The 20,301-nt window shown below is 38.1% G+C and overlaps 1 protein-coding gene across 1 annotated transcript in view; it reads right to left on the bottom strand.

Moving 5' to 3' along the window:
- LOC140075436 (uncharacterized) overlaps window positions 1-20,301 on the bottom strand; it is a 127,849-nt gene that overhangs the window by 82,873 nt on the left and 24,675 nt on the right. The window contains exons 2-6 of the mRNA XM_072121350.1: window positions 13,148-13,225; window positions 10,778-10,799; window positions 8,929-8,997; window positions 7,041-7,171; window positions 5,023-5,125 (exon numbers count right to left, since the gene is read on the bottom strand). Coding sequence (XP_071977451.1) covers window positions 5,023-5,125; window positions 7,041-7,171; window positions 8,929-8,997; window positions 10,778-10,799; window positions 13,148-13,212 — 390 coding nt within the window. The 5' untranslated portion in view covers window positions 13,213-13,225. The remainder of the gene's footprint in view (window positions 1-5,022; window positions 5,126-7,040; window positions 7,172-8,928; window positions 8,998-10,777; window positions 10,800-13,147; window positions 13,226-20,301) is intronic.

Here is a 20,301-nt window from a genome sequence, read left to right as displayed (position 1 = left end):
CACCCTTTTTCGTCTTTCTCCACCTTCTTTCCACAAGATGCAAAAGTCATTGTATGAAGGAGGGGTGCTGCTTGGTGCTAGGAAGCATATAAAGAAGAAAACAGAAGAACCAATAGGTATGGTCCTCTCGCTGATGGATCAAGAAGCTCATTTGCTTTCGGATAAAAATGGGGCTATCTCTAAAATAATTGATCTCTTGGAAACAGGGAAAGTATGTCTGTAAATACTGATAAGGGAATCTATTCCTGGTTTGTAGATTCGGCACAATTCTGCCATTTTTGAGCTGAATCTTTTCAGCTTTGCTTCATATTAATCTAGTAAAATGGTGGCTAACCATTGCAGCCCTCCATTCCAGAGTTTAGGGAGGGGGCAAGGTAAAATGCAAAAAAATGCAATAAAGTGCAACAAAAATAACTAGGAGCCTTCAAAAAATTCCAAAGCCGTAAAACTGACCAAACAAAAACAACGTATGGAAAAATATTAAAGGGGTATTCCAGAAGGAGTACAATTCATATTCAGACAGCGCTGTTTTGACCTGGTTGGGTCTCTTCAGTACAGCGTAAGGAACTGGTTTGGCTGACTGGCATAAACTATAATAATGAATTAAAATGCTACTGGACCTTAAATCAGTCCATTGATTTTGCCCCACAGAGAAGACACAGGACTAAAGAGTGCCACTAGTCACACGTCCACATCACATGTCCTGCACCTGCTTGGGCAGGTCATGTGATCATCACTATGTTTGGCTGTAGGCGTTTTCTTGCAGTGCATCTGGTATGGCCGGTGTTGTGGTGAGACGTCATCTCAGTGAGGTAATGTTCAGTGATGGCAGTTATACATCATTACTATGGTAACAGAGCAAGACAGTCTGTTAGATCATCACTGGGAGCAGAGCATAAGAGGGAGGACCTGTTACTATTGGAGCTGAACTGCAGGATCATGGGAATTGTAGTATCCTGTGATGGCCATCTTGGAGATCACTCTGTCTACTTTAGCAAGCACTAACCTTTTGGGAATCATAAAAGCAAAATATTTAAGCTCCGTTTTGTGATGAATGATATTGAGTTTTATTGTTTTTATTTATTTATATTTTTATGGGTTTTTGTAGCAGACGTTCATATTCCCAGAATACCCCTTTAACACCAGAAATCTTTTTAACCTTGTTTTATAGAACTGTGTACGGTCTAATATTTTTACAGGAGCTAGCTGACATTTTCATTTTGGGAACTCTATGCTACTTTTAGCACTTTTTATTACATTTTTTCTAAATGGCAAAATAGCTAAAATGTGGCAACTCAGACATTCTGAGTATGTTCTGTTAACACCTTTCACAGGATTGGATTGTAGTTTATTTAAAAAGTTCAAATGTTTTAAAAGGTTTTTGCAGCCTGCGTGTTATGAGCCCTCTCTGAGTTGCGTTGACAGTTACCTCACACAGGGTTGTTGAAACAATTGTGATGTGTGTGAGAACATATAAAAATAAAGGAATTTATGCTAGCTGTGGAAACAATGGCTATCACACGTCTAGTGCAAATGTTAATGTACAGAAGGATTTAGGCCGGGTGCACACGAACGTTTTCAGCCTATGGAAAAAGAACTGTATGTTGATGCAATCTCACATTAGATGGGATGGGAGTTGTAGCATCAGACAGTAATATGATGCAAGGACTCCAAGACTGTCGGCAGAACTGCAGCACCAGCAGCTTTTGGCTCCTGGCAGACAAGGAGTCCTTGCATCATATTTTTGTATGATGAAAGGACTCCCATACGGTACAATGTTTGCAGTCCATTGGATTGGCCGAACATATGGGTCCATTTTCATGAACCTTTTCATGTGTGCAGCTGGCCTAAATCAACTTATAATAGGGTGGTCATGGGAGTGTTTTTTATGCTTTGGGCTTTATCAAAATCTTTTAAAAAGGGAATTGTTAGCTCTTGGATTATATATAAACTATAAGGTTTCCTGTATCATAAACATGCCTTTTTTGTAAATGAGCTTTTTGGTTCCCAATAACTATGGGCACCAAATGTGCTGTATACCCTTGATGGTCCAGGGTGTAGGGTTAACTGTCAATCAGTCGGAGGCCATGGATGAGGAAACCGGGCATAGAGGTACCTTGGACCTGACAATCACACATCTGATGCATCCAAATGCTTATTTGCATATAAACTAAAATAAATTCTCTGCATTAAAAAAAAAAAAGATTTTCTTAATGAATGCATTCTCATGACACAGAACACTACCCCAACAAATGCTTTGTGTGTTTGGTTTTTGCATGACCCTGGAGCTGCCAGGTTCCCTTTGATAGTCTGTGATTTGTATTTGCACCTACTTGAGATAAACACATTGCTATAGAGAAGTGTGGGCCTGTTTTTTTATAAACAATAAAGCAATTTTAATTTTATAACTACAGATATTCCCTTTCGAAAAAAGAGAGCTGCCCAATAATATGAAGATGTCAAACCATTAGGAAGCTATGCTTGGCATCCATGGAGTTGCTTAATTACTTTTATGGCTCCGTCTTTTGTTGTTTTTGTTTTTTAGCTTTAATCACTCTTGTGTGGCCAAGGTATTCATCTTCTCTTTAACCTGTTGCCATGGCAGTAAACAAGCTCGTATGGTTTTGGCGGGAGAAGCATTCCATTCAAGCACTCTTGTGTGATAGAGAGAGACACAAAAACTGAGATAGACTTGTTTTTCACAAAGAATCAACAAACTAAATTTTTTTTTGTATAAAAAAACATGGTTTGTACCCAAGAGAATGCACATTTTCTACAAAAAGCTATGTATGTTGTTGTGCCAACCTTATCTTGTATATAGGATGTCACATATGTCAATGCCCTACATGCTGAGGGGTAAGTGAATCCATTCATCACAAGGTATGAGCTTTACTCATGTCTTACACTACCAGTCTAGTCTGACAACCTTAACTACCAGTAAGGCCGGATTCACATTGTCAATGATCTGGCCTTACTGCCGGACAGCCCACACTGCTGGGGGCAGAACTCCATGCATCATATTGATATGTGACACACTGAGTTTCCGCTTACCTGATATGTAGCAGAGCCGAAACTGTAATGATTACTATGTCGGCTCTGCTGCTGAATCATATATTTATATGATGCATGGAGTTCTGTCCCCAGCAGTGAGGGAGTCTGTGACATGTCATTTTTCACGATCCTTGATCACAGACTGATCACTGACAGTGACATTATAATCCCAATTACCATGTCTACTTTAGTTGTTTTTTTTTGTCTTCTTTCCATTACAATAAAAGTACATTTTATTCCAGCCCATACTCAGTATGCAAATTAATATCCTTTAAACTGCAAAAGTATAAAAACTTTTGCCTTATTGTACACAAATGAAAAGGTACCGTAAGCAATTCTCTAAGTTACTCTTATTAGCTATCTACAGGTGTTTAGCTGTTAGCAGAGGCTTTATCTTGTCCCTTCTGGCTAATCTCCATTTGCCATGCTTTCTGGTAACCATGGGAAACTGTAAAGGACAGCTAGAGATGACAGGAAGTTTGTTGGCAGTGGCTGTAGTATTGGGGTGCAAGAAAATAGGACCTTAAGTGATGTCACAAGCATGTGACACATCATATGCTTCAGATCTGCCAATTACAAACATGCTGTCCTGATTCATTGAAATGCCCTCAGCGCTCTGGCTTCAGTGCCCCAAGCCGATGTCACATCCAGGAAGAGCCACCCACTTCAGGAATAGCTGAGTATGATTTTATAAGAAGGGATAATAGATATGCCAGCCTGTATCTTCAGCTAGGAAGAAGTAAACAGCGTGATACAGGTATTGTTGGAATTGCTGTAAAAGGTGTTTTCCACCTGACCTAAAACTATTTGTTGTCAGTAACTTTACAGTTACTCTATAAATAAAGTTTTATATTGAATTCATTTTAATAAATATTTGATGTTTTTTGACATTTTTTTGTATTTAAAAAAATATAGATTTCCTGTTCAGTAGAGATCACTTCTTAACAGTAACATGAAAGAGTTTTTTCCCAGATACTAGGTCATGTCCTCTCCTGTAGAAGTCATTGGAGGGGTTTTCAATTTTCAGCAGAAAAAGTTGTTTGTGTCATCTAAATTTGTCCAATTTTCCAATATACTTTCTGTAATCATTTCTCACTATTTTCTAGATCTCTAACGGCTCATTAGTATTACAGAGAGTAATCATAGCCGTTTGTTACAAAGAGCCATGCACATGAGCGTTATTTTATCCACTGGAAGTAAACAATTAAGTTTCCTGTTGATTGACAGCAAGCAGAGATCTTGATAACTGTGAGTAATTTATAAAGAAAGTATATAAAAATATTGTAAAACTTTTCATCATACAAACAATAACATGTATTTGCAGACAACCCCTTTAAGTCATTCCAGACTTTAGGTTCATACATAGCAGCTTAAAAATGTAATATCTAATTGTTGTTACCAGCATCTTCTACAAAATGACCATCCTATGACCCTGGACAGATAGATTTGAATAGTCTATAATAAGAAAATAAGATTGGAACAAAGCAATATGTTTTACCATCTGATTTTAATTTAGAAAAAATATAGATGCTGCTTTTAAAGGGGTTTTCCATAGGAGCCATTTATAATGTATCCACTGTTCTTTGCTGATTGCTTAACACCTGATACTGTCTGTATCTGAAGTAAGCAGCGATGGGAAGTGTTTCTGAGGGGTTCAATGCGAGGGTCTTAGGTTAGGGATGGCAAATCCTATGGAAAAATCCCTTTAAGGCTACATCTTATAAATAAACATAGTCAGAAATGATCTAATTAAAAAGCTTCTTTAACAGTAAACGCCATTGAGAAAAACATACACAAAAATGTTGGCTCTTTTTGGTTTTTCCATTCCTCTTACTATTTATAGCTTTGAGCAGTATATCGTCCTCCTACCTTTATAGCTTTGAGCAGTATATAGTCCTCCTACCTTTATAGCTTTGAGCAGTATATCGTCCTCCTACCTTTATAGCTTTGAGCAGTATATAGTCCTCCTACCTTTATAGCTTTGAGCAGTATATCGTTCTCCGCCTTTACCCCCTTTTGGTCAAGATGCTCATAAGCAGTAAAAGCAACTCTTGCTTCTTGAATGCCAGCAAAACTGTTTGAGAAAACGAACATCAAAGGTCATGAAGGTGTGAACATTTTTAGTAGTCCATAGCAATCCCTTTTTTGCACAAAATCTGTACTAAAAGTCCAAAAATGAAATATCCCAGCCACACTCTTAAGGAAGATGTCTTTGCCCTTTAGCTAAGCCCCAGCATGTGAGCCTGTGCTTTCCTTTGCGTCTCACACAGTGAACTGCTAAAACATCCTTTCAAGTGGGAGTGATGTGACACTCAAGTTCTTGCAGACCTTTAGCCAATTGTACTTTAACTATTCCGTACCAGCCAAATTACCATTGAAAGCAACTACTTTTTTTATGACATTTACAAAAGCCAAAGAGAAGGCGTTGAAAGATCATGTCACAGCTTGGTGTAGAAGATTCTGATGTTAGTCCCTAGGTGTCCTGTAGACACATTTGTAGACTAACACTTGAATGTGTCTTATACATTGTAGGATGTAAGGCTCAGATTATTGACTGGTTTGACATTATATTTTTGTATACAACTCTGAACTTTAAAGCAACAACGTTAATACCTGCAGTTGTTATGAGACTCTTGGAGAAAGGGACCTAGCCATGGCAGGCTCCGTTTTTTGCTTTTGGTTAAGAAAACTTTTGAAGGAATTCCCTCTCCACAATTGTTAGCAAGCAATTGGGTAGGGGATATGCCAAGGGTCATAAAAAGGGATGGTTGAGAAATGTCAAACATTAGGGATCACTTAGAGTGGGTTTTTAACTTCAAGTTATATATTGTTATATACAGTAGTTCGGCTAAATACAGAAAGTATAAGAACTCATGAACATGTATGTGCCTAACGGGCCTCAAACAGGCACCACAAAGGGTCACCAATCTCCCATCCGATGCCTATAATGAGTGGTCACTCCTCAATACAGACAGTAATAGGACCTGCACAACAATTGGCGGTGCTCATGGCCTCCAAATACCAACATGTGCAAGTGGACTCAAACAATGGGGCACATTTACTTACCCGGATACCGCGATCCAGCGGCGTGTTCTCCGACGAGGATTCGGGTCTTCCTGTGATTCACTAAGGTCCGTGCGCCCAATGTCCACCAGGTGTCGCTGCTGCGCTGAGGTCCCCTGGAGTTCACCTGCTACGTTCCGGTGCATTTGAGTGATATTTTTTTTTAAATCCAGTGGTTTTTCCGAATCTGTCGGGCTTTCTGACGGCCACGCCCCCCGATTTCTGTCACATGAAAGCCGTCGCCGATGTGCCACAATTCGATCGTGTGCGACAAAATCCCGGGGCAATTCAGTGCAAATCGGAAAAATTCGGGATATATTGGAATACAGCTGTTCAGCTCTTATACAATTGAATGGGCACTAAACTTTTGGTTCTGTACACTCTACAGGTCCTGTCCCAGAGGCAGCCAAGCACAGCATATTGGTAAGTGTTCTAGATGTCAGACCCATATTGACTAAGTACAGCCCATTATTATTAACTTTCTACCAACACATTGCCAGATGCCCCCATACACATGGAAAGTGTTTATCCAAAATAAGTTGAGTGGAGAAACACTTTTTGAAATCCATCAATAATGTCAAGGAACCTCACATTCTTGTGAGATGATCTACTGGACCCAATAGTATTTTGACCAGATTTAGACGCCTCCATCTACTCAATCAAGAGCAGACATCAATTATAGACAAAACACTGTGGCTCCCACACTAAAAAGTCCCGGCCCCAGTGAAAAGTCTCAGCCTTTTAACACAGCAGAGAATTCTGAAAAGTTCAATCATTTACCAGACCTGACCTTTTCCCAAAAAACAATGCCTCTGACAGGAACCGACATTAGACGCATAGATGTTAATATATCAAATGCATAATTGATCTGTTGTATAACAAGACCCTAGGAGTTGAGAAAGTCTTCAGCCTCAAGGATAACATACCTGAGAGCGTTTCTATCCAGCAGATCAAGGCACTTTAAGATCAGCTTGACATTGTACAAGCCGCTTTTCATGTTGAAGGTGAAATGCAAAGCAGACGTAAAATAACCAAGATTCAATAGTCTGTGTAGTTCCTGTTGGGAGATACAGGTTAAATTTAGATAAAAGACCTTGGCTCAGTCTTCCAGCCAGGTTTTTAAACAAAAGTTTATTATATTTTTCACAAGTTAATGTACTGTATATGCAATATTTGTGGCTTACTACAAGCTCAGGATTGTATGCAAAACATTTTACAAACACAGTGGACTGTAATGGGTGCAGATGAGAGCTACTAAGCTTATTAAGGGGTGGGTGGACTAGAAAACAATGACAAAATACTAAACTTGGGGTTATTAAATTAGGAAATAAAGTCGGCTTACGGGTGTCTCCACTGCAATGTACAAGTATCGGAATGGGCTGCCGAAATGGCCTGTTATCGAAATAAAGGGACAACTGAGGAGAGGCGATTCTACCATCACCATAGACAGGGATTCTTTACTGTAAGAGCAATGAGACTATGGACCTCTCTTCCACAAGATCTAGGACCATGAGTAAGGTTTTTTGAAGCCGAAACATGTAGGTCAGGAGACCCTAGGAGGCATTTCAAACGGAAAACTGGAAGATTTTTTTTTTCTTCTCTGCGCCTTGTGCACCTGAATCTGGCCCGTGCCACAATATTGGTGTTTTCCGACTTCTTCTATTTTTAGACGCAACATATTGGCGCCACATGTGAATCCACTAATTTTCTTCTATTTTTCGGAAACATTTTTTGCCGCTTTTTCTGGAATAAAAGTTGGTCTAGCGAGTTTAAGACCTTTCAGTGCATGCGCCAATTCATTAATCCCTTGCGCCACAAACTTAAATCCCACTGAAAAATATAGCGTGGTTCTAGCACCACTGCACTACCTGTTTTAAGGAATTGCAATAAAGGACATTCATATTTTCAATTCTGGACCTCTGTGTGTTGGAGCACTTTCTTCTTTGCTCTGCCACAAGATGTTGTAAGGGCTGATACAAGTTCATGTCCACTTACTGGGTGCCTTTCTTTAGAGCAAAATATTAAAAAGGGTTGTCCAAGTATATAATAGTGCTATACATGTCTGGGGAGCAGTGCCCTGGCTGAACTGGAGTGTGGAGAGAGGTAAGTATATGCCTTTTATTATTTTTGGAGCCAGTCATATTTAAAAACTGTATATACCTAGACACCCCTTAAATTTTATGGAAAACAAAAATACTGACATTGATTTAGGTAGTTATTCAGACATGTTTGGGGTCGGGAAGTAATTTTTCCCTTCTATGGACCATTTGGCATGAGCCTTAAGGTTTTTTTTTTGCCTTCCTTTGGATCTGCAAGATAGGATTACAAGTTGGACTTGATGGTCCTATGTCTTTTTTCAAAATTATTAATGATAATGCTATGTATTAGGAGATATGGCATAGATTTTTGATTAGCACCAACCAGCTCAAAAGTATATCCTCATGTATAGTATTTATGATATATCCACCATCTCAAGGACGAGGTTTCCACTGACCCCTTCCTGTGGGCTGAGCCAAATATAGAGTTGTCTGCTGATTCTGCTTATTTTGGTGCTCATAGCTCATGTAAACTTAAACAGAGAGTGGACTCCAAAAGGTGCTTATCCTAGAATTTGGAGCGGCATCTCTCCTGTATGTATGAGATATCCTGTGGATAAGTCATAAATGCTATACATGAGATTCCGCCGTTTAGTTATACCGCTTTGTAGTAGTATTTGCCTTATTCAACTAAACAGATTTGGCATTATGGAAATGTAATAACCCAAGTAACAGATTTCCAAGGAATATTGCACAAAATAACAATGATAAAAGTTACCTTGGTGGTGATAGTTCCATTGTGCAGTGATCCAGATGGTAGACAACACTCCAATGAATTACTTGGAAACTAAATGCAAAAATTGCCTTATCATTAGTTATGTGGATTATAAAAACAGATTCACAGTTTAGAAACACAATTCTGGTTATATCAGTAATACATTTACTACTTAGTAATAAGAGAAAATGGCAACCAAATTAAAAAGGGATTTAGAAAAGCAATCAGTAATTCTGTATATCCCAGTAGAAGCTGTTAATTTATTACCATCATTTCCTGAAGAGTGCATGTGACAGACCATAATTATTTTTACTTTATTAATTGGAGGCAATCTTAAAATAAGATATAAGAAAATACTACAAGATTTTTAGGATCTTCCGAAATGCTTCACATGCAGCAACGTAGAATTCTACAATAGAGTCCACATTTAATCGTATATGATCATTAAATCACAGAAAATTACTGGTTTGTCAAGACTAAATGATGTTATTTGCCTTGAGAATGCATGAAACAATTGTAGACTGTGTACAGGTATCTGGATTACTATAATTTGGACTGAATGAATCAATAACTGTTTTTACAATGATGAGTGAGTTTTGTGAAATCTTTTATTTATTAAAATGTTGCTGCTTCCTCTACTAACCACTCATACTACCTTCATAATGTTCAGTCAAAAGGACTTACGCTTAAAGGGGTTGTCCAGCAACTCACATGAAAGGTGATAACTTGTTGATCGGTAAGGTCCCAGTCACAAATGGGGGTTTGTTGTCCCCCAGATGAACAGAGCAGTGGGTTGCACATGCGCCTGCTGCTCTATGCATCTGTATGGCGCTGTTGGAGACAGCAAAGCGAAATACTCAGTTTGATAGACAATGAATGGAGCGGAAGCGTGCATATCCGATCTGTCGCTCCATTCTTTTGTGGTACAATGGGCCCCTGTTCACGTGCTACTATTTATGTGAAGCAGTGATTGTGATTGTATGGAAGTAGTTCTAATTAGGAATAGAAATGGAAGACGACGTAGTGGCCACATGTATGATCACTGAGCATTTATTTAACCTTAGTGAGAATCACATGAACAAGTGTCCTGAGAAACCATTTGTAGGTTTTATGTGAATCACAGCCAAGAAGTCCATCTAATGGGAAACCAAATGATTGGGGAAGGCTTGATAAATGTATGCTATGTTTCCTCAAGGGTTAATTAATAATGGATTCAGGTAAGTGTCCTGATTACAGTTAACTTTAGCAGTATTTTTTCTTCATAGAAACAATGGGGGCATTCATCAATTGTAGCGCAGGGTCCATATTTTTGGCACACAAATTGTGCAGTCATTTACACTGGGATGTTAGATTTCGGCGCCAGCGCTTAATGAATTGGCGCACAACCTATAGGGTCCTGAATTATCGCCACATTCATGAAAGTGAAATAGAACTTGGCAGAGCTCGTCTATTTGTGTGCCAAACATTTTTTAAAAAGTTTGTATACCTAGAGGCGCACCAAAAGTGTTGGGATTACTGAGCAGTGCCCAAACTGAGGAATCAAAAAAGTTGTGCGTTTTGGAAAAGGACCAGTATTGGGTTTGAAGCTGGAACCTCACATTTGCCATGTGACAAGGTCCCAGTATGTGCCTATTTGACACCAAAGTGGGTAGGTTTTATTCAGGGGGAAAAACTCCCTAATTTCTTAAAATAAGTTGAATAGAAGTGCCCTTTTTTTGCAGTCTGCTGATTTAAGGACCCAGTTCTGCTGCCACATAGCAGTATTTCTGTCTCAGGACCCTTCCGCATTACTGTCTCTAGCCCCTCCATATCCATGTCTAGACACATAATTGTACTAAAACCGTATACTCACTCCAAGGGCAGCTGCCAGTATCCTAAAAAACAAGAGAAAAACAAACAATTTTTAAAAAAATGTTGAATCATGGATTGGACTATGTTTTATATTCCCTGATTATTTACCTGGTCCATTTATAAACCTTCTTCCCTTATGTGATTTTGATTGCAAAAAAAGAACTACGGTCCAAGTTTGGGTTCACATGTCAGTACTTTGATCAGTATTATCTATCGGTACTTGTAGTCCAAAGCCATTCATGGATCAACAGAGGAAAAGTATTATGTGTCGATTTGTACATCTTCAATGTGTAGGATCCATCTTTGTTTTATTTCGCTTCCAGATACTGATGTAAATACTGACCATGTGAAAGCGATGTTAGCAGCTCTAGCATATTGCCATAACTGATAAACAGGAACACATTCATTTTACTAAAGGGAATTTTTACTTTACTGCAATGTCAGAGATTGTCTATATTTTATAATAACCATTTGAAACCGAAAGCGACAAGGCATTTTTCATCCTCAATGAGATATCTGTTTCCTGTAGTTCCATGAAGCAGATGAAGACCTGTAAACTTGCAACTTATACCTATCCTAATTCTACAACTTTATAAACAATGGATTTTCCCTGGCACATTATTGTATCGTCTTTTTAAAATATTTTTAACTGTTATCTCAGAGGCAACACTGAAGACAAAAAGTGTTGTTATCAGAACCATCAGCCCACTAAGATGACGGAAATATGAGAATAATTTGTCATGTTCACCCATTTTTATCACCTGCCCCAAGCTATGTTTAGTAATATACCACATGGATGTAATATATTACGTTTCATGTGTAATCAATGTATATATATAAGCATTTTGTATTAGGGGAGAAATGTATTTTGAGCTGTTAGCAGAATTTCTAGGACAGAAGTGACAGTTTCCAAAGTGCAAGTTAGCCGTGATACTGGATCATTAAATCCCATGTGTTTGTACTTTGTTATTGCGTGTAAGTGCTGCAGAATGTACATGTGATTATATCAGAAATATGGCACAGAAAATAAAGTTTAGAGGCTAATTAGGTTTTTCTTTTTTTAAATGTTCTTTTCCAGTTTTTTCTTCCTTTTTTGCTTCATTCAGTGGAACTTATGATCAAAGGTCTCAGCATGGTTAGTAAAGGCCTTCTACTGATATTTTACATCAAAATCCATACTAATCCTCAATACCTAATTTCTTTTTATGAACTTATCAATATCAATTCTGGTAAAATCAGATATGTCATCCATTCATTCTGGAAATGGTAAAACACAGAGACACTTTTATATACTGTATATTTATAGATTTGTGACGCTTTTGTGCATGTCTCTGGCACCATCTGAAAATGACCTACAAGAAAACTGAAACCAGGCGTGAAGATAATTAGGGAGTCACTAAACTCCCTATTTTTCCTATTTAATTAGCTTATTTCCTAAGCATATACTGTATTTTCCTAGGATGGACTAATATACTAGTAGGTGGTAGACAGACCAAAGGTTACATCTCAAAGAGTACACTTGCTTTTAGAGATCTCGTCACTGTAAATGAATCAAACTGTAATTATTTGGTGGCATTTTACCATTTTATAAAAGTGACATTTGTACCAGTAAGGTTTTGAAAGTGAACTCATTTGTTATAATGTTATTCTTTTTATAGCAACAATAATAATAATAATAATAAAGCTTTATATTCCGCAGCGCTGTACAGATCATGGGGTGCATATACAAATGAAACAAAACATTACACAGTAATAATATAATCATATGAAACAGTTGGAGTAAAGGTCCTGCTCCAGTCAGCCAACAAAAAAACGACCCCCCCCCCCATTTACATTGAAACCTAAATGGGTAAAATGGGGCACATTTACTAAGGGCCATGTGCCAATTTTCTATCAGACTTTACAAATTGTTTTAGTGCTTGCACAGGTATTGTAGTCACAAGCAACCTTTTTGTAGCGCAGTTGCACTAGGGGGCAATCTAGGGGGCGTTCTGGTGCTCAGTCGGACTGCAGGCCAGATTAACATGCAAAGTCTTGTGTTGCACGCCCCATGTAAAAGGTGCACCGAAAAAAAAGTTGGTGAACTCTTTCGGGGCAGTGCAGGGGGCACCAGATTCATGAAAAACGTGCACCAGAAATCCTGAAGCTGGTGCCCTCTGCACACTACACAGGCAAACTACATTTACTGTAGTTTGCCCTGTTCTTAGTAAATGTGCCCCGTTGTATCATACCTTGCACACAATAATAAGATTACTTGCAGCAAATATTGATTGCTACAAGGGACTAACATAAGACATTTTTTAAAGAAATAAAGGACAAGACAAGGAAAACCATACAGCCGCTGATCTTTGTATACATGTAGGACTCTCACCTGAGATCGGTTACATTGTAATGCCCAGTTTGCTGTGGAAAATCATCTTCAACATTGCATCCCATAGTTTTGAAGAACCTGCAAATATGAACAAGGAAACATTCAGCTGAGTTGACTATGTAGGCTGGACAGAGCTAGTGTTTAGCTGATGTCTCCTAGGAGCTGTGGGTAGGGTTACTGCAGCTAATAGAATTGTATGTTTTACTCCTCTGATCCTGGGAAACTCACTGCACAACTCACATGCACTTACATTTTCCTATGATAATTATATATCTATACCTATTATATATATATATATATATATATATATATATATATATATATATATATATTATATATATATAATGGTAAAATGATATACAGGCGGTCCCCTACTTAAGTACACCCGACTTACAGACGACCCATACGGATGGGCCCCTCTGCCCCCTGTGACCTCTGGTGTAGGTCTCTGGATGCTTTACTATAGTCCCAGACTGCAATGATCAGCTGTAAGGTGTCTGTAATGAAGTTTTATTGATAATCCTTGGTCCCATTACAGCAAAAAAATTTGAAGTTCCAATTGTCTCTGGGGCAAAAAAAAATTGGCTGGAACTACAATGATAAAATATACAGTTTCGACTTACATACAAATTCAACTTAAGAACAAATCCATGGACCCTATCTTGTGGGTAACCCGGGGACTGCCTGTATATATTAGGAAAACACTTAAGATCTCTATTGATTGATGGACCCAACTTTTTACATCAGTCAAGGCCAACAAAGTTTGATGTCCATTGTGTGGCATTATTATATCTTTCTTAGCTTTCTACATTTTTAAAGAAAGATTGCCCATGGAAATCTACTGACAAGATTAAAAGTGTTTATTAAATTAACAAGCCTTGTATATTTCATCATAGTCTGGTCCTTGGCTGTAAGGTTTGCGGCACACTGCTGCATACAGTATTGTGTGATGAATTATGCAGGAATATTACACAGTGATAGATTCCTGAGCCATATTATTAATGATACTTACCTTGTATAATTGAATTCTTATGATACCTTGGCAATATTGAGTCTGTATTGAGATCATAACAGTGGGGGTTATTTATCTTTGTATTTTTCTTCTGTTATATTTGTTTTGGGGGTGCATTGGTAGAGTTTTTCTGCCAATGCCTGATTTATCTTTGGAATCCAGATGTTGACAGTTAAAAAAGTTGCTTAATTTTGCGCAACAGTCAGAAAAAGTTGCTAATGTTTGCAAAATAGACCCCACTCCCCCACAGGCATAGGTAAAAATCAGATTGGGATTCTCAAAAATTTGTTTCTCAGGATGGGACAAGGAAAACATTGCCTTTTTACTACCTTTTAAGGCAACCCCCTGAACATTTTCCATTTCCAATCCTGGAAAACTTATTTGCATATTTCCCAGAATCCCTGTCTTAAATGGTCTCCATAATCCGTCATCTTATATCCTAATAACAACTAAACTGGTTTGCTCAATTATCCACCAAATATATCTATGTGAGAAAACATGTAGATTTCTATACATGATTGTGGTATACATTGCAGAATTTACTACAAAAAAATTGTCAGTGGAGAAATGCAATATTTCATTTTGTATTTAATTTTATCATTTTTTAACTATCCTTTCTACAATTTTTTTTCTTAGTGTATTTACCTATCCCCCAGAAAGATGTAATGGTAACCTCCTGCATCTTTTGGGTATTATAAAATACTGCCCTAGAACCTTTCATTAGAAGATAAGCCAAATATAAAGGAACCCATCTTTCCCAGGAATATGAAACAATACTTTATGTCTTTCAAAATACAACCACAACTATTGCTTCCATCATACATGTACATGTACAACTGTAGAAGAAGAGAAAAAAAACTGTAGAAGAAGAGAAAAAAGCACAGGCGCTTCCTGGTGCAGATAAAACTTGAGGAGATAGTTCTTTAGAATACAGTAATGCGCTCACCTTGATGGGTTGTGCATGCAGGCACAACGCTGTGTCGGAGTGTAAAGGGTGCTGCCTAGTCCTCACCGGCAGTGGGGGTCTCCGGTACTCTGAAAAATGTAGAAGATCCAAGGTAAAGAGGATTGGATTCCGCTCTCTCCAGACCGTTGGATGCAGAAAAAAGAAAAAGGGACTTTCTTCTGGCGCAACCCAATTGTGGTTTAAAGCATCTGTGATGCCGTTTATTGGACAAAAGGTTGATGTTTAAAACATAACAATAAAAAGGTATAATAAGACAACGCGTTTCGCGTCCTAACTGGACGCTTCTTCAGGTCTAAATGGTGTTGTAGAGGTTAAGGGTTCTTATAAGTATGTCTTAAAGGAAGTGATGTCATAGGAACTTAATGACATATCCAATCAATTGATGCGTCTCTCATCAATAGAACGCATCAATAGGTACATATTTAAAAACAACAATTCATCGTAAAATACAAATAAATAAATAAATAACACATTACATGCATATAACCATCATATTATGTATCTTAAATGTATCAAAACTATGGGTGTATCGAATAGTGACAGAGATATAGATGGATCCGGAAGTGCAGGATCATGATAGGAGAAGATAGATGGAACGCAAGATACCGGAAGAGAATGGGCACAGTGATGCGCAAGATAGCGATCATTGATTTGTGTAATCCTGACAGATCTGATGGCCGTAATGGAGTAAGAAGGTTCTGTTTAGATGGAGTGTCATGTGGATAGTGGAGGACCTCATTGTAAGATGATCATCTTGAAGGGAGGCTGTTTTTATATAACCGCCTCATTAATTTCATTGAGGCCATCCGGACTTAAGGTATGCATTTTGTATATCCAATAAATTTCTCTTCTACAGAGAGTCTGGTATCGATTATGGATATTGTCTGGAACAAAGTCAATTGGACTTACATAAAAAGTATTTTGATAGGCCATGTTTAAGGAAACCTTTTTTAATATTACCTCGATGCCCAGTTATACGATCATGAAGTTTTTGTACTGTCCTGCCTATGTATTGTAAACCACAAGGGCATTCAATCATATAGATTACATAACTTGTTTGGCATGTCATTTCTGTTTTAATCTCAAACCTCTCTTGGGTGGTATTAGATGTAAAATAGGTGGCATCATGATTGATATTTGGGCAGCACAGACATAGTTTGTGGCCGCATCTTTTTATCATCGGTACAGTACTTGCGGTATTTGTTATCTTCATGTTCTTGTGTTGTTTGATCTGGCTGGGGGCCAGAACATTTTTTAAAGTGGAGGCTCGTCGATATGTCATTATGGGTTGGGTGGGAATAATGGTTTTGAGAATTTGATCTTTTTGTAGGATATGCCAGTGTTTCTTCAGTATATTAGATATTTCTCTGAAATTGTCATTGTATCTGGTTATGAAATTTAGTGAGTATTCTTTTTTCTTAGTGTCCTTTTTGGCACTGAGAGTAGGAACTGTCGCAGCTGAAGGATTTTTTGATAAGCATTCCTGCTGGGTTAAAACACTTGTTTTCTGATAAGCTTGTTTTAAAATTCTTAGTGGGTAGCCTTTCTCTAAAAATCTTTTTTTCAAGACAGCGGCTTGCTCTCTAAAGACGTCAGGGTCTGTGCAGTTTTTTCTAATTCTTTTGTACTGACTATAGGGAATATTGTTTTTCCACTTTTCGTAGTGGGCGCTTTCATAGTTCAGATAGCTGTTAGTGTCTACCTTTTTAAAGAATGTGGAGGTGGAGATCGAATTATTCTTGTTATACAGTGTGAGGTCCAAAAAGGTAATCGAGGTTTCCTGGTGTTCTGCGGAGAAGGATATTCCCCAACTGTTAGAATTAAGATAGTCAGTAAATAATTTTACATCGTCTGGAGTGCCTGTCCAAATTATAAACAGATCGTCGATGTAACGCCGGTAGTAGTAAATATACTGTTTGAAGGGGTGATCTGATAGAAGGTATTGGGTTTCGAACTCACCCATAAACAAATTAGCATATGCCGGTGCTAGTTTAGTCCCCATAGCAGTTCCGCATTTCTGATGGTACAGGGTGGTGTTATACATAAAGTAATTATTTTCTAGCACTAAAGATAGCAGTACAATAAGAAAGTTTCTAAAATCCTCTGGAAGAGATTTGTCGTTATTTAAAAATTGTTTTACACTATGGATCCCTTTCTTGTGTTGAATGTTGGAATATAATGAAGTCACATCTAATGTGACAAAAGAGAAATTATTTGGCAGATGTAGTTTGCTTATCTCGTTGATGAGCTGATCGGAATCTTTAAGGAAGCTCGGAAGTTGGGTTACATACGGCTGGAGATAGAGGTCAACAAAGTGGGAGATATTACTGGTGATAGACCCAATCCCCGATATAATCGGGCGTCCGGGAGGTTTTTTCTCATTTTTGTGGATCTTGGGGAGAAAATAAAAATGGGACATGGATGGAAATGGTATGAAAAGAAAATTTGCTTCATTTTTAGAAATAGTATTGGATTTTTCAGCTTGGTCTAATATCGCTTTTATATTTTTCTTAAGTAGGGGGATTGGATCGTCTCTTACTATTGCATAATAGTCCTGGTCTGATAGGATATGGAGAGATTCTTCCTCATAATAGGAATATGAGAGAATTACAAGGCCACCCCCTTTGTCCGCAGGGCGGAATACTAGGTCCCTATTAGATGAAAGGTTTTTGAGAGCCTGAGTCTCTTTTAATGTAAGATTTCCCCGTGGTCTACAGGTTACCTTTGTAATATGTTTTTTACTATTATCTTTTATAAGAGATAGGCACTCTTCCTGGATTAAGTCATGGAACATTCTTATGTAGTGCCCCTGGTTGTGTAATGGGTAGAACCTGGATTTGTTCTGCACTTTAACTTCCCGTTTATTTCTCTCGGGGAGATCATGATTTACAGAGTCCGGACTCACAGGCTTGGTAGGGTTTCGATCAGATAGTTTATCTGTAAGCGCAAAATGTCGCTTAATGGTCAATTTTCTTATAAAGGCATTTATGTCTAAAAATAACTCAAAATCGTTTGGTGTTTGATTCGGACAAAAAGATAAACCTTTCGATAGTAAAGACATCTCATCAGGATTAAGTATATAATTTGTTAAGTTAAAAATTTTTACTGTAGTTTTCTCGTAGACTGTTGGTTCTTTCTTTCTACATTTCTTTCGTCCTCCTCGTGTCCCCCGTTTGGTTTTTTTCTTTTTCTTTGTGGATGAAGGGGCTGAAAAAAAGACTCAATGTTCTTTGTTTTTATTGGTACGGGCAGGGTGGACTTCAAAATACTTTGTATATTTGTGACAGGACTGGGTTCTCCACATTGTGTGTCTATAGAGTTGGAATATGGTGGACTTGATGTGCAGGGATGAACACTAATATTCAAATCTAAAATTTCTTCTTGTGTAATCGCGGGTTGGATGTTATATGGGGGGGGTTTGTTTTTTACTAGACGCCCTAGGGTGTTAAGGTTGTCTCTGATCTTACTTGGGGTATTACTTGGGGATCTTGGGTCTGAGAGACTACTGATATCAAGTTTTAACTGGCGTACTGTGTCTGTAAATAATAAATCTCTTTCCTTTCTGGTAAGTGGAGATGGGTCAATTGTTGGTAGGGTATCGGATTTTTCTAACAACTGTTTATCTGAGGATGTTGGAACCGTTGTATCTTTTCCGGGAGTATTAGGTTCTGATAATGCATATCTATTCGGATGTAGGATATGGTCTTTAGGGTCTTGTGTCGGTACTGATGCGATATGTGTATCTTTTTGGGGTCTAGATCGTGTGTTGTCTCGCTTCTCCATGGTATTGGGAGGATTTCTACGTATTCTCTGAGTTTTTGGTACATCTTTTGTTTTTATGGGTGATCTATTTCTGTCAAATTTCCAGGGTTGAGAGGAGGTGTTTTTTGTTAGTGGGTTTGGAACCGGGTCGTTCCGTGTGGTTTTGTGCCAGGTTCTATAGCTAGAGTTGAGCCTATCATTTCTGTCTCGATTTAATTTACTGGCTTTCCTATAAATTAATTCATTTTCCATTTTGTGCAATCTTTCGCTTATGTTCCTATTAATTTTGATGTAGTCTCTATGTGTTTTGAAGTCCTCTAGGTTTGCAGAGATGGCATGTATTTTCTTTAGTGAATCGTGACATAATGCGCTTCTTTTGTCTTTAATTAAACAAATAATGTTCTCGGAGAATTTGTTAAGTAAAGACTCCCAACAACGGGAGAAATCGGGATCATCTGGGAAAGTGGATAGAAAAGTTGGTCTTAAACCCCGTGGGGCTAGACCTTCCTGCATATACATCTCTAAAAACATAACATCAATAGAATGCTGAAGTTCATTTTTTAGATTGTCCTCTAGTTTATGAAACAATCCCAACATCAAACCTGTGTCTTCATCTGTATAGGGCTCAGACTCGACATCGGAGTCAGGATTTCCCGACTTATTTCTTGTTGATAATTGTTGTATCAAATTCAGCCTATTCGATAGGCGGTCTTGAAAATAATTCATTTTTATAAAGATTTGAAAGTTCCCAGGTGCAGCTCTGAATCAGTGTTACTTACAGATGATAAGGTCACTGATAGACGAAACACTCTAAACAAGGTCGTCAGATGCAAAACTGTAGAAGAAGAGAAAAAAGCACAGGCGCTTCCTGGTGCAGATAAAACTTGAGGAGATAGTTCTTTAGAATACAGTAATGCGCTCACCTTGATGGGTTGTGCATGCAGGCACAACGCTGTGTCGGAGTGTAAAGGGTGCTGCCTAGTCCTCACCGGCAGTGGGGGTCTCCGGTACTCTGAAAAATGTAGAAGATCCAAGGTAAAGAGGATTGGATTCCGCTCTCTCCAGACCGTTGGATGCAGAAAAAAGAAAAAGGGACTTTCTTCTGGCGCAACCCAATTGTGGTTTAAAGCATCTGTGATGCCGTTTATTGGACAAAAGGTTAATGTTTAAAACATAACAATAAAAAGGTATAATAAGACAACGCGTTTCGCGTCCTAACTGGACGCTTCTTCAGGTCTAAATGGTGTTGTAGAGGTTAAGGGTTCTTATAAGTATGTCTTAAAGGAAGTGATGTCATAGGAACTTAATGACATATCCAATCAATTGATGCGTCTCTATACCCTTAACCTCTACAACACCATTCGGATCTTATACATGTACATGATTATGGCTTCAGCTTTTGAAGTACCAGGA

This window comes from Engystomops pustulosus, chromosome 8 (genome assembly GCF_040894005.1).
Source record: "Engystomops pustulosus chromosome 8, aEngPut4.maternal, whole genome shotgun sequence".
Taxonomy (NCBI): Eukaryota; Metazoa; Chordata; class Amphibia; order Anura; family Leptodactylidae; genus Engystomops; species Engystomops pustulosus.
Note: the sequence above shows the minus strand (reverse complement) of the source record. Positions and strands in the feature narration are given on the sequence as shown.